This window comes from Bombina bombina, chromosome 7 (genome assembly GCF_027579735.1).
Source record: "Bombina bombina isolate aBomBom1 chromosome 7, aBomBom1.pri, whole genome shotgun sequence".
Classification (NCBI taxonomy): domain Eukaryota; kingdom Metazoa; phylum Chordata; class Amphibia; order Anura; family Bombinatoridae; genus Bombina; species Bombina bombina.
Genome location: NC_069505.1, coordinates 440,229,250 through 440,254,345, shown reverse-complemented (window position 1 = coordinate 440,254,345; position 25,096 = coordinate 440,229,250). Strand labels below are relative to the sequence as shown.

General features: G+C 44.6%; 1 protein-coding gene across 2 annotated transcripts in view; it reads left to right on the top strand.

Moving 5' to 3' along the window:
• Positions 1–8,411: 8,411 nt before the first annotated feature.
• The window catches only part of LUC7L2 (LUC7 like 2, pre-mRNA splicing factor), a 225,451-nt gene continuing 208,766 nt past the window's right edge, over positions 8,412–25,096 (top strand). For both annotated transcript variants that reach the window (XM_053721357.1, XM_053721358.1), the window contains exon 1: positions 8,412–8,683. In XM_053721357.1, the coding sequence (XP_053577332.1) occupies positions 8,623–8,683 (61 nt within the window). In that variant the 5' untranslated portion in view covers positions 8,412–8,622. The remainder of the gene's footprint in view (positions 8,684–25,096) is intronic.

The following is a 25,096-nucleotide window of genomic DNA, read 5'->3' as shown; positions in this document are numbered from 1 at the left end:
CTTTACCCCCTAAGCACTCCTGAGTTAGAACAACTTAAGGTATATCTCGACGAAAATCTAAAGAAAGGGTTTATTAGGCCATCCACCTCACCAGCTGGCGCTGGGTTTTTCTTTGTTCGTAACAAAGATTCCTTGAGAGGCTTTCTGAAGCTACCGTTTTTACTAAACTTGATCTCAGAGGGGCATACAACCTCATCAGGATTAAGGAAGGTCACGAGTGGCTGACGGCATTCAGGACCAGATACGGTTTGTTCGAATATCTTGTAATGCCGTTTGGTCTTTGCAATGCCCCAGCCACCTTCCAATACTTCATTAATGATGTATTTCGAGATCTTCTAGATATATGTCTTGTCATCTATCTCGACGATATACTCATCTTTTCCAGATCTTTGGTAGAACATGTCAGGCATGTCCGTCAGGTCCTTGCACGTCTCAGAGCGCATAAACTCTATGCTAAATTGGAGAAGTGCAATTTCCACACATCTGAAGTATCCTTTCTCGGATATGATATTTCTCCATCCGGAATTCAAATGCAGAAAGAGAAAGTTGAAGCAGTTTTGGATTGGCCTGAACCAAAGAATAAAAAAGACTTGCAACGTTTCCTTGGTTTTTCAAACTACTACAGGAAATTTATTAAGGGGTTCTCTAAAATCGTAAAGCCACTCACACTCTTAACAGGCTCTACAACTCCCTTCACATGGGGAACAGACGCTGTACAAGCTTTTCGTTATTTGAAATCCAGATTTACCTCTGCACCCATTCTCCAATTTCCTAATCCTTCCCACCAATACACCTTAGAAGTTGACTCTTCCGACTTCGCCATTGGTGCTGTACTCTCACAACAAAAATCTCCTACTGATCCTCTCCATCCAATCTCTTACTTTTCCAAATTAATGACACCTGCTGAACAGAATTACGCCATTGGAGACAAGGAGTTACTGGCCATTAGACGCTCTCTTGAACATTGGAGACATCTCCTTGAAGGCACTTCTCAACCTATTAATATTTACACTGACCACAAGAACCTACAATATTTGCAATCTAACAAAACGTTATCTGCTAGACAGGTACGTTGGAGCCTGTACTTTGACCGTTTCAATTTTGTTATTATCTACAGACCAGCTAATAAAAACATCAAAGCTGATGCCTTATCCCGCATACCTGAAAGACCATCCCACAATCCTACCAGAAAGGACATTGTATCTCCACAATGTTTCATTGGGCTGACCACCCCAATCTTAACCGACCTCCGCAACTATTGTAAGCAACGCCCAATCCCTCCTGACCCAGTTTTGAGTAAACTGCATGGTATCAATTTCCATGGTGAGAAATTGTTTATACCTCCTTCCTTAAGAACACAAATTATACGGACCTGTCATGACATTCCTTTAGTAGGTCACCCTGGTCTTCAACGTACTCTGGACCTCGTCTCCCGTACGTATTGGTGGCCACACATGAAATCTACCATTTCAGATCATATTGCCACTTGCGCTGTCTGTGTCACCTGCAAACCGGAAAGAAAACCACCATTTGGACTGCTTATGCCTTTACCAGTCCCCAAGAAGCCGTGGCAACATATTTCCATGGACTTCATTGTTGATTTGCCTCCGTCCAAAAATCAAACCACTATCCTTGTCGTCATTGATTTATTTACCAAAATGGCTCATTTCATTCCTTACCATAAACTCCCCACATCCTCTGAAACAGCGACTCTCTTCTTAGACCACATCGTCAAGTTGCATGGGATACCCTCTATCTTGACAACGGATAGGGGCACACAATTCACCTCAAGATTCTGGAGCAAACTATGTCAACTGGTTAATATGGAACATCGTTTTACCACAGCTTTTCATCCCCAAACTAATGGGCAATCGGAAAGGTTAAACCAATGGCTTGAACACTTTCTCAGATGTTATTGTTCTTATCAACAGAACGATTGGATGAAATATCTCTCCATGGCAGAGTTTGCCTACAACAATTTAACCAATGCCTCTACTAAATTATCACCGTTTTTCGAAAACTACTCCTATCACCCCACTTTGACTTTCTCTACACCTGCTTCGTCAGATTCACCTCTGCTGGATGAACTCCACTCCTCTCTCCAGGAGAATTTCAATGTCATTCAGGAGAATATTCGGAAGGCTCAGGATACTCAAAAACATTACTACGACCTCAGGAGACGCAAACCGCCTGATTACATCGTTGGAGATTTAGTCTGGCTCTCCACCAGAAACTTAAAATTGCAAGTTCCTTCAAAAAAATTGGCCAGTCTTTTTATTGGTCCCTTCACTGTCCAAAAGGTTATCAATGCCAATGCTGTCAGACTAAGCCTTCCCAGTTCTCTTAAAATACATCCTACCTTTCACGTTTCCCTGTTGAAACCCTATGTTCCCACAAGGGATGGACAAGTTCTTCTACCTCCAACAACCCTTCCTTTAGCACCGGATGTATACGAAGTTGACTCCATATTGGATTCTAGGATCTCCAAGGGTGTTCTTCAGTACTTGGTCAGGTGGAAAAACTATTCAAGCGATGAGGATTCCTGGGAACCTCTTTCCAATCTAAACTCGCCTAGGCTTTTGTCCCTATACCACCGCCGTCATCCTGACCGCCCACGTCCTGCCGCTGTGGAACAGCGTCCTTGAGGAGGGGGTTCTGTCAGATTCAGCCGTCTCAATACCTTCTCTCCTAGCCACACCCATTATTTCCTGATTGGTTGGCCCTTCCTTAAATAAGCTGTTCACCTTTCATTCCCTGCTCAGTATTGAAGTTCTCTGCCACAGTGAGGATTGCTTGCCAAAGTCTCTCCTAATTTCTCCTTGAAGAAAGGATTCTCTGAGCCTCCGGTTCTACTACTGATTTACACTGGATTCCTTACATAGGACACTCTCTCACTTTCATGGGGTAAAGTACCTTGTCTAACTTTGCATAATTCTCCTCCTTGCCTCTTGCCGCAGCTGCAACCTTCTCTGCTACGCTTCTGCTTGTCAGCAAGATTCAGCGCTGTTCCCAAAACAGCGTGACGTCACTTCCGGTTTCTCCGGTCTCAAACTAACTACACTCAGACGCCACCGAAGGGATTGCTGCTAGCTCTCCACGCTTCACTTTGCTCCAAGGTACTTTCTACTTGTTTATGCAAATACCATATCTACTTCAGGCTCTATATTGTTTCATGTACGCTAAGCACATACCTTATCCTTTGTACTGGTCCTTTTCTACAATCTGCATATTTAATCTGGGAATCTGCCTGTTTGAAATCTCTATCTGTCTCTGCATAAACTGTTGTTATCTGAGTGTGATATTAACAGTTGTAGTCCACATTATCCAGTTCCATTCTGTATGAGCTTATCATACTTGATATAGTATATCCTAATCACTACACTGAAGGAAGCCTTTCCAGCGATAAGGGTTTCAGACAGTTTTGTGATACATACATACATTTATTCAGTATTCTGCAGTTGTGTTCCACTCCTACTTTTATAGACTGAGTCTGATATATATTGTTTCTAACACTATCACTTGAAACAAAAAGTGAGATGAGCAAACAAAAGAGTCAATATGTGTCGGCACTTAGAATAACAGGTTACTGTGGCAATAAACAAATGCCCCCTCATGTATATTAGAGAGCTAGTGAGTATTGATCAAATTGCCTTAATGCCCAGTACGGACGTATATTTAGCCTCTCACCTCTCCTGGTATAGTATCGTCCAATTTCGCCACCTCTGTTGAAGAGAACAGGAAGATCCACGATGACCCTCTGTGCGCAAACCAGGTGCACACAATGACGGTCCGGCACTTGTCGCCTTCTCTGACCGCTCAGGTTACCTCTACGTGGTCCCTCTCTGATGGCGTGTGACGTCACTATGCTCACTTCCGGTCTATCGGAACCTCTTTCCCCGGTGCAAGGCTATGCAGATGACGGCAATTCCCAGGGCCTGAATTGGTGAGCTGTACTCGGCATGCAGAAAATCCACACTGACACTGGTGCAACCCTCGGCTCCACAACGCAAATTCAGCAAAAACAAATGAGGTGCACAGGCAGCCGGTGGTAAGTTCAAGTTTCTTTATTGCAATTAAAAATCTTTGTCCCTCCAGGGATATAGGATTCTCAAGCTGTGCAGTAGATGGAGATAGCTTCACTTCAGTGACTATCTGCTGACATGTTTCGGCAATTAAGCCGTAATCGTAGCTGCAGTCTCAGGTGAGCACCAGTCCTATATACTGGTTCCTGTTACCTGATTGGTTAAAAATGATTAAAACCATACCTGAAGTGAAGCTAGATCCAGCTCTTCTCATGTTAAATATAACAGGATAACATTTGTCCCATTTCAAAAGTATGATAGATACAATCATTTGTGAATTCTAAACTTAAACAATCAACCGTATGTAAATGAAATAAGCTAAACACTTATTGGAAAATGAATCCTAGTATTTGTAATATAATCAAAAGTCACATCAATACTTGTTAATACATCTGTTAACTGGAAGAGGATAGATAATTTTCCAAATACCTCCTTCTAATTTATTCAATGAATGTGTATAAATACATTATAAACAAATACAAATGAAACCAACAAAAGTGAAAATTTGACTTAATGCTAAGGAGCATACAGCTTACAAGCATACCCATATAATTCTTTAATGTATATATATATACAAAAAATGTTTTGATGTATAATTTTTTTTCTCTCTAATCTATGCTAAATGGGTATGTAAGGATATGGTGATGTAATTACATATTTCAGAGTTAAAATGTGGAAACACAGACCCAGGACCAGGAATTTTATTCCCAGAAATTGATCAGGTCAAATTCTGAATTTAACCCTTCTGGAACTCTGGTCCTGAGTCTGTGTATCCAAAATACTTCTCTTTTTTCCAGCAACCTCTCTCTGTCACCACCTCTTTTGTTCGTTTTGACCTGTTCTATAATGGTCCATCTAAATGACTTAATACTTGTTTGATGACAGGTTTTAAAGTGCTGGACCAGAGGTGTAGTAAGTTTACCATTTTTAATATTTGAGATGTGTTCCCTAATCCTTTCTCTAGTCTCTCTAGTTGTAAGTCCTGTATACTGTATATTGCATTCTATGCAGGTAAATAGATTGCGAACCTTGTTCTGCAATTCAAACAAGAGAAATGTCGAAAGTTCTCTCCAGTTACACAGCTTCTGAAGCCTTCTCCCTGTTGTAAAAATTCACAGGCAGTACACTGAGTGAAATTGCATTTATAGGTGCCTTTAAATGTCATCCAGGATGAGCCTACCTCATCCCTAACTCTGAGCTGTGTAGGAGCAAGTTTATTACTTAGGCTTACACCACGTCTGAAGGCATATCTACACCCTTTTGAAACAGTATCTACCAAGCCATCATCTGCTTTAAGAATATTGAAGTGTTATAAGTGACAAGGGACTGTATAAGTCAGTCACTGTGTATCAGTGACAAGGGGTCGTATAAGTCAGTCACTGTGTATAAGTTACAAGGGACCGTATAAGTCAGTCATTGTGTATCAGTGACAAGGGGCCATATAAGTCAGTCACTGTGTATAAGTGACAAGGGTCCATATAAGTCAGTCACTGTATAAGTGACAAGGGACCGTATAAGTCAGTCACTGTGTATAAGTGACAAGGGACCGTATAAGTCAGTCACTGTGTATAAGTGACAAGGGACCGTATAAGTCAATCACTGTGTATCAGTGACAAGGGACCGTATACGTCAGTCACTGTGTATCAGTGACAAGGGACCGTATAAGTCAGTCACTGTACAAGTGACAAGGGACCGTATAAGTCAGTCACTGTATAAGTGACAAGGGACCGTATAAGTCAGTCATTGTGTATAAGTTACAAGGGACCGTATAAGTCAGTCATTGTGTATCAGTGACAAGGGGCCGTATAAGTCAGTCACTGTGTATAAGTGACAAGGGACCATATAAGTCAGTCACTGTGTATAAGTTATAAGGGACCGTATAAGTCAGTCACTGTGTATAAGTGACAAGGGACCGTATAAGTAAGTCACTGTATAATTGACAAGGGACCGTATAAGTCAGTCACTGTATATCAGTGACAAGGACCGTATAAGTCAGTCACTGTGTATCTGTTACAAGGGACCGTATAAGTCAGTCACTGTACAAGTGACAAGGGAACGTATATGTCAGTCACTGTGTATAAATGACAAGGGGCCGTATAAGTCAGTCACTGTGTATAAGTGACAAGGGACCTTATAAGTCAGTCACTGTGTATAAATGACAAGGGTCCGTATAAGTCAGTCACTGTGTATAAGTGACAAGGGTCCGTATAAGTCAATCACTGTGTATAAGTGACAAGCGACCGTATAAGTCAGTCACTGTGTATAAGTGACAAGGGACCGTATAAGTCAGTCACTGTGTATCAGTGACAAGGGACCGTATAAGTCAGTCACTGTACAAGTGACCGTATAAGTTAGTCACTGTATAAGTGACAAGGGATCGTATAACAGACATCCCAAACTGCAAAAACTCATTTCAGGGAGGTGGCTTCTCCCGTTACTGCACCGCCACCCCCCCTCCCAGTTATATATTGGACACCTTGAAACCCTAAATAAGATAGAGACTTATCAGTAAAGTAGCTTCACACTAAAGTCACATAAAAAAGTAGCTTTATTGCACAACCACATACAACAAACCTATTTTCCAGTGATCGTACGCTTGTTGAATGCTCAAATATTTTAGAATCCAAAGTTTAATTACGTGCAGTAAATAAGGTAGTATTTGTTTTATTTTATTAAAATCAGTGAGGGCTTTTTGGTTAATGATGCTTTAAGGGTTCTATATAGGGTTGCCACCTGTGCCGGTCTCACCGGGACAGTCCCGGTCTGGGACTGTATGTCCCGTGTCCCGGAACTAGCCTCCAATGTCCCGGCCTGCCCAGCTACCTGTCACTCATGCAACATTTTTTTTTTAAACGTAGGTGGCCTTGTTAGTTGTGAGTCTGACATGTGTAAGTGTACTGGGCACCTCCCCCCCATACTGTGAGTACAGCACAGGAAGTGACGAATGGCTCGGTACTGGCCTGGTGGGTAACTGACATCGGTGACTGAGTCCAGCCTGCTTAGTACTGATCTGTTGTCCATGCAATGCAAGCCTGTCAGACTGTCTGCGGCAGGAGAGCCCGGGCCGGGAGGAGCTGATGCTGCAGCTAAATATGTGAAAGACTTTAGGCTGTCGGTGCAGACGGAGGTTAGAGAGGCAGCGCGGAGTTGGTGAGCTGGGGGCGTCCTGTGTGTAACTGTAAATAGTTACTATATACACAGTCAGTGATATATTGCCTACATGCATTGCACTGATTTGTGCCGACTTTATCACCCACTGTCTGTCACTGAAGGCTGGTGCCCGCAATGCACTGTAAGCACTCCTGCCAAGAACAGCGTGTATCTTACTTTTTCTTTATGTCATTCACGCTGCGCACCCTGTCAGGGACTCAAGGGAATAGTAGTACCCCACTATATCATTCCCTCCTTGTCACTGACAAGAAGGGACTTGGACTTGTACCTCCACAATATGACCCTCTGTCATAGGAAGGGATTAGTACCCCACTAACTATATGTATCACCCTCTGTCACTGACAGCAACAGACTTTTGTACCCCACTATATATATTTTATATATATTATATCTATTTATATTTTATATAATTATGTATATAGATTTCATAATGAATTTGAGGCCGCGAGAAGCCACGCCCCAGACCACACCCTCTCCACGCCCACTTAAAAAGTGTCCAGGAATTTTCTGGGTAAAAGGTGGCAACCCTAGTTCTATAACGTCCCAGCAACTAAAGGCATTCCTTAAAGAAACACTTTTCCGGATTTGAGCCACATTAGATCATAGTACTTGGAGTTTCAGGGAGATTGCAGTCCATTTGCTGGCATCAGGGAGCCGCTATTACAATCAGGGAGACTCCCTGAACTTCAGGGAGACTTGGGATGTCTGGTATAAGTCAGTCATTGCTAGTCTGCTAAGAGGATATTTAGGCGGGAAGCGCGAGCCTTGGCAGGCACGTTACGCTGAAGAAAGTGCCTTGTTGTTTATTCACATGACGGCGACGCGCTTGTCACGTGCCCGTTGACGCTTAGTGCATTGTGCACTCTGTGTCTAGTCCGTCACAGTTTAAGAAAAACTATATACATGAAATATCGCGCGAGGTTGTTGTTGTTACACGTCACAGTGGGACAGGCGCTCAGCCAATCAGCAGACAATTAGAGCAGGGATGACAGCAGCCTAGCCAATGAACATAGAGGCCAGGTCGTCCCTCTTTCTAATCAGTACGCTTCTTTAGGATAAGCTACGGCTGTTAGCCAATCCGCGGTCAGAGTAGGAATAGATGGTGGTTGCTTAGCCAATTATCGCTAATCCTTGGTAGAGTCGCTAGCTTTGTAGCCAATCAGCGCGCAGACCGAGGCCCGTAGTCCTTACTGCTGCCATTGGGCGCGCTCCCGTTCTTTGGCCCGGTTCTGTTGTCCCGTTTGTGTCGGCCGCTGTGTGAGGAGCGGACCGGCTCTTCTCTCATTTCTTTGTTTGCTGGAGCACAGGAGCGCTCACCTACACAACGGGCGCGCTGGCATCCAGCGGCTTCCCCTCAGCCCTCGGCAAGATGTCGGCGCAGGCCCAGATGCGCGCCATGCTGGACCAGCTTATGGGCACCTCACGGGACGGTAAGTGGCGGCGCCGTGGCCTTGTGACCCGTGAACGCCGTGTTGTTGTGACTGTGGCGCCGGGGATGGTAAGTTACCGTTTGTATCAGCAGGAGAGCGATAGGTTGTGCTGCGGCCACTGACTGGTTAAATGCTGTGGTGTCGCATATGTGCTGGGAGAGAACATAGTGACACTTGCTGTACTGTATGTGACCGACATGTACTTGTAACTTCCTCTAGCGTAGCCTGTAGTCATCAATGTGACATGGTTCCCCCTCCAGTGTGTGTGACATGGTGCCCCCCTCCTGTGTGTGTGACATGGTGCCCCCCTCCAGTGTGTGTGTGACATGGTGCCCCCCTCCAGTGTGTGTGTGTGACATGGTGCCCCCCTCCAGTGTGTGTGTGTGACATGGTGCCCCCCTCCAGTGTGTGTGTGTGACATGGTGCCCCCCTCCAGTGTGTGTGTGACATGGTGCCCCCCTCCAGTGTGTGTGTGACATGGTGCCCCCCTCCAGTGTGTGTGACATGGTGCCCCCCTCCAGTGTGTGTGACATGGTGCCCCCCTCCAGTGTGTGTGTGACGGGGTGCCCCCCCCTCCAGTGTGTGTGTGTGACGGGGTGCCCCCCCCTCCAGTGTGTGTGTGTGTGACGGGGTGCCCCCCCCCTCTCCAGTGTGTGTGTGACGGGGTGCCCCCCCCCTCTCCAGTGTGTGTGTGACGGGGTGCCCCCCCCCTCTCCAGTGTGTGTGTGACGGGGTGCCCCCCCCCTCTCCAGTGTGTGTGTGACGGGGTGCCCCCCCCCTCTCCAGTGTGTGTGTGATGGGGTGCCCCCCCCCTCTCCAGTGTGTGTGTGACGGGGTGCCCCCCCACTGTGTGTGTGACGGGGTGCCCCCCCACTGTGTGTGTGACGGGGTGCCCCCCCACTGTGTGTGTGACGGGGTGCCCCCCCCACTGTGTGTGTGGCCCCCCCACACTGTGTGTGTGACGGGGTTGCCCCCCCACACTGTGTGTGTGACGGGGTGCCCCCCCCACACTGTGTGTGTGACGGGGTGCCCCCCCCCCACACTGTGTGTGTGTGTGACGGGGTGTCCCCCCCCACACTGTGTGTGTGTGTGACGGGGTGCCCCCCCCCCCACACTGTGTGTGTGTGTGACGGGGTGCCCCCCCCCCCACACTGTGTGTGTGTGTGACGGGGTGCCCCCCCCCACACTGTGTGTGTGTGTGACGGGGTGCCCCCCCCCCCACACTGTGTGTGTGTGTGTGACGGGGTGCCCCCCCCCCCACACTGTGTGTGTGTGTGACGGGGTGCCCCCCCCCACACTGTGTGTGTGTGTGACGGGGTGCCCCCCCCCCCACACTGTGTGTGTGTGTGTGTGACGGGGTGCCCCCCCCCCCACACTGTGTGTGTGTGTGACGGGGTGCCCCCCCCCCCCACACTGTGTGTGTGTGTGACGGGGTGCCCCCCCCCCCCCACACTGTGTGTGTGTGTGACGGGGTGCCCCCCCCCCCACACTGTGTGTGTGTGTGACGGGGTGCCCCCCCCCCCCCCCACACTGTGTGTGTGTGTGACGGGGTGCCCCCCCCCCCACACTGTGTGTGTGTGTGACGGGGTGCCCCCCCCCCCCACACTGTGTGTGTGTGTGACGGGGTGCCCCCCCCCCCCACACTGTGTGTGTGTGTGACGGGGTGCCCCCCCCCACACTGTGTGTGTGTGACGGGGTGCCCCCCCCCCACACTGTGTGTGTGTGACGGGGTGCCCCCTTGGTTTTGGCCTTAGTGTGTGCCCCCCTTTAGCATGCTGACCCCGGTGTGTGACGTGACATGGGCCCCTAGGGTGTGTGACATGGCATGGGGCCCTAGGGCTGAGTGCTGTGTATGTTAAATGACCCTGGTATCGCTATCCTGGACCTGATATAAACGCTAGATTACTGTCACCGGCCAGGTGTCACATGCTTGACCATACGTTAGTCATTTGTGTGACAGAGTAAATGATTTATGGCTCTGAATAAGGTAAAGTGACAGCAAGGGAATGCCACACATGCCAGCCACTCACACTGTCAGTGTCCCTGTTCCCTAGACTCCATCTGTGCCACTCTCTACCTTCTGAGCATTACTCTTACCCCATCCATCTGCTCTGTCACAGGAGGATTACTAATTGCCCTAGCTATTAAATGGATATGTCTGTGGTATCCTATAGTGTAAATAATAATAGTTGCTTCTTACTATTGACTTTTATGGCCCTTTAACATTGTTTGTTTGTAATTTCCACAGGGATAACAGGATCCTAATATATCATCCTACTGTTTGTGGCAATATAATGGCTAAACTGTTGTCACTCTTGCTATCCACCAACCCTGTTCCCATCCACATGCTGCACATTTGGAAACAATCAGCTTTTATGACACCACCTCTCTGCTCTATTACCTGCTCTATTGCCATCCTCTGGCTTCCCGTCACACAGCCCCCCACTCTATTGCCATCCTCTGGCTTCCCGTCACACAGCCCCCCACTCTGTTGCCATCCTCTGGCTTCCCGTCACACAGCCCCCCACTCTGTTGCCATCCTCTGGCTTCCCGTCACACAGCCCCCCACTCTGTTGCCATCCTCTGGCATCCCGTCACACAGCCCCCCACTCTGTTGCCATCCTCTGGCTTCCCGTCACACAGCCCCCCACTCTGTTGCCATCCTCTGGCATCCCGTCACACAGCCCCCCACTCTGTTGTCATCCTCTGGCTTCCCGTCACACAGCCCCCCACTCTGTTGTCATCCTCTGGCTTCCCGTCACACAGCCCCCCACTCTGTTGCCATCCTCTGGCTTCCCGTCACACAGCCCCCCACTCTGTTGCCATCCTCTGGCATCCCGTCACACAGCCCCCCACTCTGTTGTCATCCTCTGGCTTCCCGTCACACAGCCCCCCACTCTGTTGTCATCCTCTGGCTTCCCGTCACACAGCCCCCCACTCTGTTGTCATCCTCTGGCTTCCCGTCACACAGCCCCCCACTCTGTTGTCATCCTCTGGCTTCCCGTCACACAGCCCCCCACTCTGTTGTCATCCTCTGGCATCCCGTCACACAGCCCCCCACTCTGTTGCCATCCTCTGGCTTCCCGTCACACAGCCCCCCACTCTGTTGTCATCCTCTGGCTTCCCGTCACACAGCCCCCCCACTCTGTTGCCATCCTCTGGCATCCCGTCACACAGCCCCCCACTCTGTTGCCATTCACTGGCTTCTGTTTCCTTTGGCACCCACTTAATTTCAGGCACATCTTCCTGTTAACAAGTTGGAGATAAAATGCCCCAACAGCAGCTAGTCACTACTTACCCATCTTTTTGGCAGCCCTGCAGCAAGTTTAATTTATACAACAGGAACTTGTGTACGACTGCACAGTATCATCTTTCATGCCAAACAAGTCAGGGAGACATGGCTCATACCATTTTAAATCTGGCACATATTCTTTCCTACATTTACCTTTATATAGATGCTTTTTCATGGCTTCTTAAATGGTTGTGTGACTGTTAGACCCAGGATATGGGGAGGGAAAACCCTCTTGTGTTTAGTGCAGCATAGATACTGATAATGATCCTTTATAGGAAGTGTTATCTGGAGGATTGTGTGGTATTAGTCTTTACTGTAGTTGAGTTGTTTTCCCTTAGTGTCTCATGAGGCTTTACACCACAATAGTGAGTTTGTGTACAGAGCTGCTGCCCTGTACTGTTAGCCATATAGAGAATTGTGATACATGTTAAAGGAAATTGGATTGGATTTAACAGATTATATAAAATTTGCAGATCAAGCTAATAACATTTTGTCCCTTTTTAAAGAAGTGCTGGACACAATTGTAATATAGGAGCAGTCATGTGTTTATGTAAATACAAGTGAAAAATATTTTTCTTTCCTAAGATATAGAGAGTCCACAACGTCATTCTAATAGTGGGAATATCACTCCTGGCCAGCAGGAGGAGGCAAAAAGCACCACAGCAAAGCTGTTTAGTGTCACTCCCCTACCCATAATCCCCAGTCATTCTCTTTGCCTCTGTCAATGGAGGAGGTGAAGTTTGGTGTCTGAAGAAATTAATTCCTTTTTTGGGTACTTTTCCCTGGAGATTGGCACGTAAGAAGACTGAGCTGCAATTTTAATTTGGGACATGTATATCCTTTATTCAGGATATTTACAAGCAGAGAGCAGACACTTACATGTTACTAGAGACTAAGGGGTTATTACTTTATATCTGAGATCTAAAGTATATTCCTTGTTACGTTATTGTGGGCTGACAGTATGTATAAGCTGAACAAGCTGCTTGTGGTAGAATAAATCACATAAATTTGGCACACTTGTATTATTTATTCATTCAGGGTTGTATGAATTTGTATGTGTTTGGGCTAAACGTTTGGATGGTTTTAACGGTCCTGCAGGCTCTTCCGCTTTTAGTTCACTAAGCGGAGCGGCGCCATCACTGTTGCCGACATCTGTCTTCCTTAGTTTGGCAGGAAAGCTCTCTGCTGTTTTTCTGTGACATTTACTTAAACAAAGGTCAGGTAAAGACACCTCAGTCAGGCTGAGGTGTAGAGGTTCTAATTTGTTTGTTTAGCTAGCATAGATACGTAGTACTAAACTCTCTCAGGTATTTTCTATTTCTTAAAGTGACAGTTCCCAATAAATTAAATGATAATAAAAAAAATTATCTTTTTTATTATGGACATGGAAGACTGTGTCTTTTGATAAATGTTTGTTATGCCTTGAGGCACAAATAGTTTTTCCTATGCAATTCTGGGCTGCATGCTTATCTAGAACTCTTCAAAATAAAGATAAATTGTTGCCCAATGTCTCTCAGGATGATGCTGCTCAGGCTATGCCACAGCTTTCTCCTCAAATGTCCCAAGTCTCAATGGCATCACATACAGTGCCCTGCAGTTCCTCTCAGCCTCCTGGAGGAGTTTATTTGCCTGCAAATTTTGCTGCACAGGTATCTTCTGCGGTATCTGCGGCATTATCTGCTTTTCCTATGCTAGGAAAATGCAAGAGGAAAACTTGAGATTCAGATAGTAAGGTTTCTGTCCCACCTACTGCTGCGCAGGTTGCCCTCCCTCATAAGTCTGAGAAGGATATGTCGTTAGCCTCTGAGGGTGAAATCTCAGATTCGGACAGTATAATTCCTTTATCTGATACTGTAGAAGTCAACTTAAGATTTAAGCTGGAACACCTTTGTGTACTGTTAAAGGAGGTATTGGCTACTTTGGACGACTCCGATACTTCTGTCGCTGTCAACCCTATTAAGTATAGTGAACTTAATAAATACTATGATGTTCCTTCCTCTGTGGAAGTGTTTCCTGTTCCAGACCGTGTGACAGAGATTATTTCACAGGAATGGGAGAAGCCAGGGATACCTTTCTCCCGTTTTTAAAAGATGTTTCTTGTTGCTGACTCCATTAAAAAAATTCATGGCGCACAGTGCCTAAGGTAGAAGGGGCTATTTCTACTCTGGCTAAGAGAATTACTATCCCTATAGACGATAGCTGCTCTTTTAAGGATCCCATGGACAAGAAGCTGGAGGCTTATTTGAAAAAGATATATATGTTCATCAGGGTCTTCAATGGCAACCTGCAGTTTGCATTGCCACAGTAGCAAGTGCTGCATCTTATTGGTGTGATGCCTTGTCTGAATCTATTTTAGTAGAAACTCCCGTGGAGGAGATACAAGATAGGATTAAAGGGACACTGAACCCAACAGCTCTAAGAATTTTCTCAAAGGTTCTGGGAGCTCTCTTGGCACTTATCAGGTCTCGGGGAATTGCAGTTCGGCCCTACCTGGGTGACATATTGGTTCAGACGCCATCTTTTCAACAAGCAAACTCTCATACAGAGATCATGTTGTCTTTTCTACGTTCCCATGGATGGAAAGTGAATCTGGAAAAGAGTTCCCTTGTTCCAGCTACAAGGGTGGTTTTCTTAGGGACCATAATAGATTCCCTATCTATGAATATTTTTCTGACGGAGGTCAGAAAATCCAAAATTCTCTCCCCTTGCCTCTGTACAGTCTACTGTTCGGCCATCAGTGGCTCAATGTATTGAGGTAATTGGTCTGATGGTTGCTTCCATGGACATCATTCCCTTTGCTCAATTCCATTTGAAAGCTCTGCAATTATGCATGCTCAGACAATGGAACGGAGACCATTTGGATCTGTCTCCAATGCAAAACGCCTAGCTTCCAAGGTACGATTCAAGGTCAAGAGATCCTCAGGCTGCTCTGATAGATGCACTGGCGGTTCCTTGGATTTTCGGTCTAGCATACCTGTTTTCTCTGTTTGCGCTCCTTCCACAACTTATTGCTTGTATAAAACCGGAGAGGGCATCGGTAATTCTAATACAGAGCTTGATTTTCCTGGGTGCCACTGGCGCCTTCATTTCCCCCCCTTATCTGCTCCCTATTGTTCCTTTTCCCACTGCCACACTGCCTTTGGTCCTCCGCCAGCCATCTGATTAATTTACTTCACATTGCGGCTGGCGGCGCCCATTTTAGTCTAATCAGTGCGAGGGGAAATGCTACTACACATGCATGCATCAATCTAATTCAGTTAGAAAGTGCTGGGGGTTACTCCACATGCGCAAGGCTTGCATGTCGTTTAAAATATGGAGGCAAGACTTAGAGTGCCGGACCGCAAGACGCAAGCAAGAAGTGTGCCGTTACAGAAGTAAAGCACACGGAGAAGATGAGCGAGTGTAGGACATTGAGTCAGCGTAAGAAGTGCCATTGTTTGAGGCCACTGAAGGGGCAAACTGGCTTGGTAAACCTGAGGGTGAAGATGGTGTTAGCGAAGAGGACAATGAATATGATAGCAATATAGAGAAACAGAATCTAACCTGCATGAACTGCTAACCTGAGGGGGGCAAGAACAATGTAATATCTTGCTTTGTAAAAGATACATTCCAGATACACAATAGTTCTGTATTTGGTTGAGACAGATAAAACACAATATGTTTGTCCTATTCAGTTTCCGGTAGTACATTTTTAATAAATATAATGGCATGTATGTAAATTAATTGACTATAATATAACAATGCCTTTTCTAATCTAAGCAGTGTTGTTCGTCCATGATGTATATTTTATTAAATGTCAGACCAAATATTAATATACATTTATACAAAAAGCTAATGAACATTTCCTATTTAACCTAAGTCTAAGACATAGGTTTAGGTGCAGTAAATCAGTTAGCAATCACTTGTGTCTTTTGTCTTATCCATTTAAATATGCCAATATTTTAGTCCCTCTTGTCAAGTGGTGCATTTCATGTGCTGAAAATTACAAACACTATATAGTACAGTTATAACCCGTTTGTTTATGATGAAACAGGACTTATTTGTAATATCAATTGTTATCACTGATATATTGACCAGAAACGTTTAGAAGAAAGATTTGCAAAGGTATTTGTGTTGTAGTAAAATAATTTCAAATAAAATTAATCACCACCAGTAAGAGCCCCTGCAGCCATCACAGACGACTTCCCCAATGAACAGTAGTGAGTAACTGCTCCAATTTACTCATAGGATGCATACAAAGGGTTATCCTAACACACCGTTAACAGGACTGGACCAACCCCAGAGTCGTATAGAAGGTTTGATATGTTCACAACAATGTCGCCTGTACATAAATGTCTAAAGTCAGGTAGTGTTGGAATTAGAGTGGCAGCTCTGACATTTATGTACAGGCGACATTTTTGTGAACGTATCAAATCTTCTATATGACTGGGGTTTGTCCAGCCCTGTATGCATTAGTGGTCTAAACCCTAAGGCTTAGACCACTAATACACACAGATATCATGGGCACTGGGGCAGTAAAATGTTGGCATAAGCCCTGTTCTTGCAAACTTTGCATTGCACTTTCATAATTTGATTTGCCTTATTTTCTTCCATTTTTTTTCCTGTTTTTTTTTTTCACTGCCAATTGATGGAATGAAACATTCTACACAGTGATTTCTGCATTTTTTTCTGCTGCCCCAGAAATGCTAGAATCCATTGACAGATATAAATGAGCACCTGCAGTGATCTAGCAGTCACTGTGTGGAATGTTGAATTACATAATCTCTAAGGCAGTAAAAAATTGGAGGAAAATAGAGCAAATCAAATCATGAAAATACATTTGCAAAGTTTGTTTAAAAAAAGTAAGTGTGTGTATGTATGTCTCCTAGATTTGGAACATATTTGTCAAACACTGTTCTAATAGCTCCTGCATGGCCTCGCAGGATCTGGTATGCAGACCTAGTGAAAATGTCATCCAGGCCACCTTAGAGGTTGCCTCTGAGGAATGACCTTCTGACTCGGAGTCCATTCCTCCATCCAAATCTCTGATGCTGACTGCTTGGAGATTGAAAGCTTAGTTCTGGCTAAGCGTGGATTTTCTGCGTCGGTCATTGAGACCATGATCCAGGCTTGCAAGCCTGTTACTTGAAAAATGTACCATAATGTATGGCGTAAATAACTTTTATTGGTGTTAATCTAAGGGCTACTCTTGGAGTAGGGTCAGGATTCCTAGAATTTTGTCTTTTCTCCAGGAAGGTCTGGAGAAAGGGTTGTCAGTCAGTTCTCTGAAAGGTCAGATTTCTGCTTTATCTATTCTTTTACATAAGCGTCTGGCGGATGTGCCATATGTTCAATCTTTTTTTCAGGCCCTGGTCAGAATCAGGCCTGTGTTTAAACCTGTTGCTCCTCCTTGGAGCCTTAACCTTGTTCTTAAGGTTTTGCAGCAGGCTCCGTTTGAGCCATTGCATTCCATAGATATTAAGCTGTTATCTTGGAAGGTTTTGTTTCTTTTTGCTATCTCTTCTGCTCGGAGAGTTTCGGAACTCTCGGCTTTGCAGTGTGATTTGCCTTACCTTATCTTTCATGCGGATAAGGCAGTTCTTCGTACTATCTACCTTCAGGCGACTAAGGATTTTCGCCAGTCTTCTGCCCTGTTTGTTTTTTTCTCAGGAAAGCGTAAAGGTCAGAAGGATAATGCTACTTCTCTTTCCCTCTGGTTAAGAAGTATAATTCGTTTGGCTTATGAGACTGCTGGTCAGCAGCCTCCTGAGAGAATTACAGCTCACTCCAGTAGGGCTGTCTCCTCTTCTTATTTTTGACTAAACCTCAGGCACCTCTACACCTTTTGTGTTATTCCTTTTTCCATTCGGTCGAATGACTGGGGATTATGGGTAGGGGAGTGACACTTAATAACTTTGCTGTGGTGCTCTTTGCCTCCTCCTTCTGGCCAGGAGTGATATTTCCACTAGTAATAGAAATGACGTCATGGACTCTCCATATCTGGAAAGAAAGACATTTATCAGGTAAGCATAAGTTTGTTTTTTTGTATAAAAGGGGTACCATAATACAAATGAATCCATTTAGCAGTCTACTCACATGATTGAGTCTATTACTGCAGTAGCTCTAATGTAACGGAAGCAAAACTAACATACAACCTTAAAGTGATTGTACTGTCTGGCACTTAAGACATAGTATATAAAATTAATCTTAAAAATGGGGGCAGTTTCATTCGTTAACATTTTTAAAGACTGTTCCCTTTGCAAGATAGTTACCGTTTAGTTATGGCAAACATCCCACCGTTCCTGTGCCCGCAGCTTATACTGTATTTAGTTGATCAATGACAAATCTGTCTTCATCCAATTATTGCGTGCCCCCTTTGGTGTCCTGCTCATGGGACACGCAACGATTGGATAAAGCCAGATTTGTCATTGATCAACTAAATACACTATGAGATGCAGGCGGAGTAACGGCGGGATGTTTGCCATAACGAAACTATAACTATCTTGCAAAAGACAAGGGTCTTTACAAATTTTAATGAATGGAACTGCCCATGTTTTTTAAGATTAATTTTATATACTATTTCTTAAGTGCCAGACATTATGCTATTGTGGCTTTATTTCTACCTACCAGAGAATGCTGAAACACCTTCTCTGGCAGCTAAGGGTTAATGCCAGATGATGTGTTTCACTATATTATTATTCACTGCTAGTAACTGGCAGAGCAATCTCAATACCAGAAGGCTTAATTTTTTTTAACAAATTCTGAAAATCCATAAGGATGAGCCTTATATTTATAGTAGTTTGCACGTGGCGCCCCCTGACAACAAGCCTTATGTTTATGGTAGTTTGCATGTGGCGCCCCCTGACGATGAGCCTTATGTTATGGTAGTTTGTATGTGGTGCCCCCTGGCGATGAGCCTTATGTTTACGGTAGTTTGCATGTGGCGCTCCCTGACGATGAGCCTTATGTTATGGTAGTTTGTATGTGGTGCCCCCTGGCGATGAGCCTTATGTTTACGGTAGTTTGCATGTGGCGCCCCCTGACAATGAGCCTTATGTTATGGTAGTTTGTATGTGGTGCCCCCTGACAACAAGCCTTATGTTTATGGTAGTTTGCATGTGGCGCCCCCTGACGATGAGCCTTATGTTTACGGTAGTTTGCATGTGGCGCCCCCTGACGATGAGCCTTATGTTTATGGTAGTTTGCATGTGGCGCCCCCTGACAACAAGCCTTATGTTTATGGTAGTTTGCATGTGGCGCCCCCTGACAACAAGCCTTATGTTTATGGTAGTTTGCATGTGGCGCCCCCTGACGATGAGCCTTATGTTATGGTAGTTTGTATGTGGCGCCCCCTGACGATGAGCCTTATGTTTACGGTAGTTTGCATGTGGCGCTCCCTGACGATGAGCCTTATGTTATGGTAGTTTGTATGTGGTGCCCCCTGGCGATGAGCCTTATGTTTACGGTAGTTTGCATGTGGCGCCCCCTGACAATGAGCCTTATGTTTATGGTATTTTGCACATGGTGCCCCCTGACAGTGAGCCTTATGTTATGGTAGTTTGCATGTGGCACCCCCTGACGATGAGCCTTATGTTTACGGTAGTTTGCATGTGGCACCCCCTGACGATGAGCCTTATGTTTACGGTAGTTTGCATGTGGCACCCCCTGACGATGAGCCTTATGTTTATGGTAGTTTGCATGTGGCACCCTCTGTGTAACTGGAGCAGATGTAGTTTGTTTGTGCCCTTTTATACTTTGTGTATTGACTGTGTGTGCAACTAAACTAAATCTTCATTGTATTTACCATAAGTTTTCTAATTTACAATAAATTCTTATTCATGTTTAAGGGACATGAACGTCAGACATAAACATTCATGATTCATATAGAGCAGCATTATTAAAGGGACGGTATACATCTTAAGATTTTTATTTAAAATATTTAGTTATGAGTAATGAAACAACTTTTCAATATACCTTCATTATTTTGCCCCTTTTCATGAAATTTAGCTAAAAAAAAATTTGAGCATTTTTTAACTCTCAGAACTTGAAATGCACCTATTGACTTATAAAGACTAACCATGCTACATATATATCCCTAATTGCCTATCAGATAACTGTAAAACACACTTTACTAACAGTTACTGTGTGTAACCCTGGTACATATCTGTACCTAACTGTCTATCAGATACTGTCCCTTTGAGACTTTTTTCAATTTACTACTTTTATCAAATGTATTTATTTTTTTGTATCCTTTGTTGAAAAGCATACCTGGGTAGGCTCAGGAGCAGTTATGCACCACTGGGTGCTAGCTGAGCACATCAGGTGAGCCAATGAGAAGAGCCATATGTGTGTAGTTACTAGGCTTGTGGATTCGTTAGGAAGTGCTATTCAGCTGTTTTCAGAGCTGGATTGATCTGTGCAGCTCCAGATCTTAATGTTGTGATCTTGCACCAGAATCACTCCGACTCCTAAAAGAGCCAAATAGCACTTCCTAACAAATGCACAAGCCTAGTAACTACACACATATGGCTCTTGTCATTGGCTCGCCTGTGCTAAGCTAGCTCCCAGTGATGCATTACTGTTGTGGAGCAGACGTCAACCTCTTTGCCTGCAAGTCTGAAGATTGTGGATTTTCCAGTCATGAAAATGAAAGAGCAACACAGGCTTCACAAACCTAACCCTGCCCTCATATCTGTATCTGATTTTGTTTTAGTCATTTCTCCTGAACCCACAATTGCAGCAAACAAGGAGTTAATCTGTTCTACTAATGTTCAGAATCTGCTGTTGTCACTATTGGAAGGCTGTAAATATAACCGTGCGCCTAGCAGTAGCTCGCTAGAGATGTAAAGATAGTTCTTCAGAGACGTCAGCTGTAAATATAACCGTGCGCCCTGCAGTAGCACGCTAGAGATGTAAAGCTAGTTATTCAGAGACGTCAGCTGTAAATATAACCGTGTGCCTTGCAGTAGCGCTAGAGATGTAAAGCTAGTTCTCCTTCAGAGACGTCCGCTGTAAATATAACCGTGTGCCTAGCAGTAGCGCGCTAGAGATGTAAAGCTAGTTCTCCTTCAGAGACGTCAGCTGTAAATATAACCGTGCGTCTTGCAGTAGCGCGCTAGGGATGTAAAGCTAGTTCTCCTTCAGAGACGTCAGCTGTAAATATAACCGTGTGCCTTGCAGTAGCGCGCTAGAGATGTAAAGCTAGTTCTCCTTCAGAGATGTCAGCTGTAAATATAACCGTGTGCCTTGCAGTAGCGCTAGAGATGTAAAGCTAGTTCTCCTTCAGAGACGTCAGCTGTAAATATAACCGTGCGCCTTGCAGTAGCGCGCTAGGGATGTAAAGCTAGTTCTCCTTCAGAGACGTCAGCTGTAAATATAACCGTGTGCCTTGCAGTAGCGCGCTAGGGATGTAAAGCTAGTTCTCCTTCAGAGACGTCAGCTGTAAATATAACCGTGTGCCTTGCAGTAGCGCGCTAGAGATGTAAAGCTAGTTATTCAGAGATGTCAGCTGTAAATATAACCGTGCGCCTTGCAGTAGCGCTCTAGGGATGTAAAGCTAGTTCTCCTTCAGAGACATCAGCTGTAAATATAACCGTGTGCCTTGCAGTAGCGCGCTAGAGATGTAAAGCTAGTTCTCCTTCAGAGACGTCGGCTGTAAATATAACCGTGTGCCTTGCAGTAGCGCTCTAGAGATGTAAAGCTAGTTATTCAGTGACATCAGCTATAAATATAACCGTGTGCCTTGCAGTAGCGCCCTAGAGATGTAAAGCTAGTTCTTCAGAGACATCAGCTATAAATATAACCGTGTGCCTTGCAGTAGCGCGCTAGAGATGTAAAGCTAGTTCTCCTTCAGAGACGTCAGCTGTAAATATAACCCCGTGTGCCTTGCAGTAGCGCGCTAGGGATGTAAAGGTAGTTCCCCTTCAGAGACGTCGGCTGTAAATATAACCGTGCGCCTTGCAGTAGCGCGCTAGAGATGTCTCTGAAGGAGAACTAGCTTTACATCTCTAGCGCGCTACTTGAAGGCGCACGGTTATATTTACAGCTGATGTCTCTGAATAACTAGCTTTACATCTCTTGCGCGCTACTGCAAGGCGCGCGGTTATATTTACAGCTGACGTCTCTGAAGGAGAACTAGCTTTACATCTCTAGCACGCTACTGCAAGGCACACGGTTATTTTTACAGCTGATGTCTCTGAAGGAGAACTAGCTTTACATCTCTAGCGCGCTACTGCTAGGCGTACGGTTATATTTACAGCGGACGTCTCTGAAGGAGAACTAGCTTTACATCTCTAGCGCGCTACTGCAAGGCACACGGTTATATTTACAGCTGATGTCTCTGAATAACTAGCTTTACATCTCTAGCGCGCTACTGCAAGGCGCACGGTTATATTTACAGTTGTCTCTGAAGGAGAACTAGCTTTACATCAGCTGTAAATATAACCGTGCGCCTTGCAGTAGCGCGCTAGAGATGTAAAGCTAGTTCTCCTTCAGAGACGTTGGCTGTAAATATAACCGTGCGCCTTGCAGTAGCGCGCTAGAGATGTAAAGCTAGTTCTCCTTCAGAGACGTTGGCTGTAAATATAACCGTGCGCCTTGCAGTAGCGCGCTAGAGATGTAAAGCTAGTTATTCAGAGACGTTGGCTGTAAATATAACCGTGCGCCTTGCAGTAGCGCGCTAGAGATGTAAAGCTAGTTATTCAGAGAAGTCGGCTGTAAATATAACCGTGCGCCTTGCAGTAGAGCGCTAGAGATGTAAAGCTAGTTATTCAGAGACGTCTGCTGTAAATATAACCTTGCGCCTTCAAGTAGCGCGCTAGAGATGTAAAGCTAGTTCTCCTTCAGAGACGTCAGCTGTAAATATAACCGTGCACCTTGCAGTAGCGCTAGAGATGTAAAGCTAGTTATTCAGTGACATCAGCTATAAATATAACCGTGTGCCTTGCAGTAGCGCGCTAGAGATGTAAAGCTAGTTATTCAGTGACATCAGCTATAAATATAATCTTGTGCCTTGCAGTAGCGCTAGAGATGTAAAGCTAGTTATTCAGAGACGTCCGCTGTAAATATAACTGTGCACCTTGCAGTAGCGCGCTAGAGATGTAAAGCTAGTTCTCCTTCAGAGACGTCCGCTGTAAATATAACCGTGCACCTTGCAGTAGCGCGCTAGAGATGTAAAGCTAGTTCTCCTTCAGAGACGTCCGCTGTAAATATAACCGTGCACCTTGCAGTAGCGCGCTAGAGATGTAAAGCTAGTTCTCCTTCAGAGACGTCCGCTGTAAATATAACCGTGCACCTTGCAGTAGCGCGCTAGAGATGTAAAGCTAGTTCTCCTTCAGAGACGTCCGCTGTAAATATAACCGTGCACCTTGCAGTAGCGCGCTAGAGATGTAAAGCTAGTTCTCCTTCAGAGACGTCCGCTGTAAATATAACCGTGCACCTTGCAGTAGCGCGCTAGAGATGTAAAGCTAGTTATTCAGAGACATCAACTGTAAATATAACAGTGGAAATAGTGCTGCCTTCTAGTGCTTTAGCAAATTGATAACTTTCTTGCAAAACTGTTGCCATATAGTGCTCAACACTTGCGTGCTCCTGAGGTTACCTACCTGCTTTTCATCCAACGATACAAAGAGTACAAAGAAAATGTGATAAGAGGTAAATTAGAAAGTTGTTTAAAGGACCACTCAATGCAGTAGAATTACATAATTAACAAGTGCATAATAAGAAGACAATGCAATAGCACCTACTGGCACTTTTTTTCCCCCTCCCATTTTCCGTCCCCCTGCATCATGCGCTAGACATCAGCCAATCTAACGTATACCCTATATAAAAAGACTGTAAAATTTGATAAAAGTAAATCGAAGTGTGTCTTAAAACTGCTGCTCTATCTGAATCCTAAACGTTTATTTTGATTTGAGTGTCCCTTTTAAAATGACTGCTCTATCGGAATCAAAGCTAAAACCACTGCTTAGTGCTTTTTCTGACAACAATGAAACAGAGTGCTCTATACTCTTTAGTTTGTAGGTTAGATATAGCTAAGGGATTTTTAATTACTTTGTTTACCTATTAACACCATTTCTTTTGCCATTAATCATATGGCTAATTTCTTTACCCGTGCTTAGAATAAATGACAAATGCACATACATTTATTGCAGTGTTTGCCATAATCGATTCCTATTGGCTCTGGAGAATGCTGCACGTCCTGTGATGTATTCTCATTAATTCTTTATAGAAATAGCATGAAAGCTTTGTTGTGCCAATAAATAGAAATTCTGCTTCTGTCACTAGCCGTGCTGTGGGATGTGAGTGTAGTCTTGTGGGCTTTTTCTTTTGCCATGGAAGGGTTTCTGTATATTGATATATGTAGGGTAAACAAGAAGCCAGAAATACAGTTTTGGGAGCCATGGCTCCCTGTTCACAGGATTTGTCAAGCCCTCTACCACATCACAACTGGCTTTGTGTCCTGGTTTAGACAGCAGTATTGTTATAACCCAGATATAATAAATGTGATTTGGTTCCCTCTCAGAGCTGTGTGTGTGTGTGTGTGTGTGTGTGTTAAGGTTTTGTTCCGTTCTAACCTCATAAAGACTGCTTCCCAATACTCATTTCATCCAAATGCGTCTTTTCGCTAGAAATTGTTTGATGCACCCAGTGTCGGTCGCTGCATGATTACTAGGTGTAATACGTGACCAGTAACAATGCTTTTTCACAGAACTCACTCAATTTAAGAATCTGATTAAATTTTAACTTATTTGGGAGCCAGGTGCATATTTCTAACGTTCTAAAACAAGGACATATAGAAATGATTTCCTGAAATTATGTCCTTATCTCAACAAAAACAGTTTACTGTATAACTATAATGCTTTGGGTGCTCCCTCTTGCATTGCTGAGGCTCTCTGGGTGGTGGTTTAATTGGCATCAGTATCGTTCTTGTAACGGGGCCCTTTACACAACATATGAACAGCATCAGACCTGTGTATTAAGGCTGATACAAGTTTTATTTACTTGATGTAGTGGACAGTCGGCTAACAAAACTGTTGCGTCTTCTGATATCCACTAGTAAAGAAAATTGATTCAATATCCTCTGTATGGGATACCTTCTGTTTCATTTCAGTTTTAAATGTTACAAGTTATTTTTTGTGCTT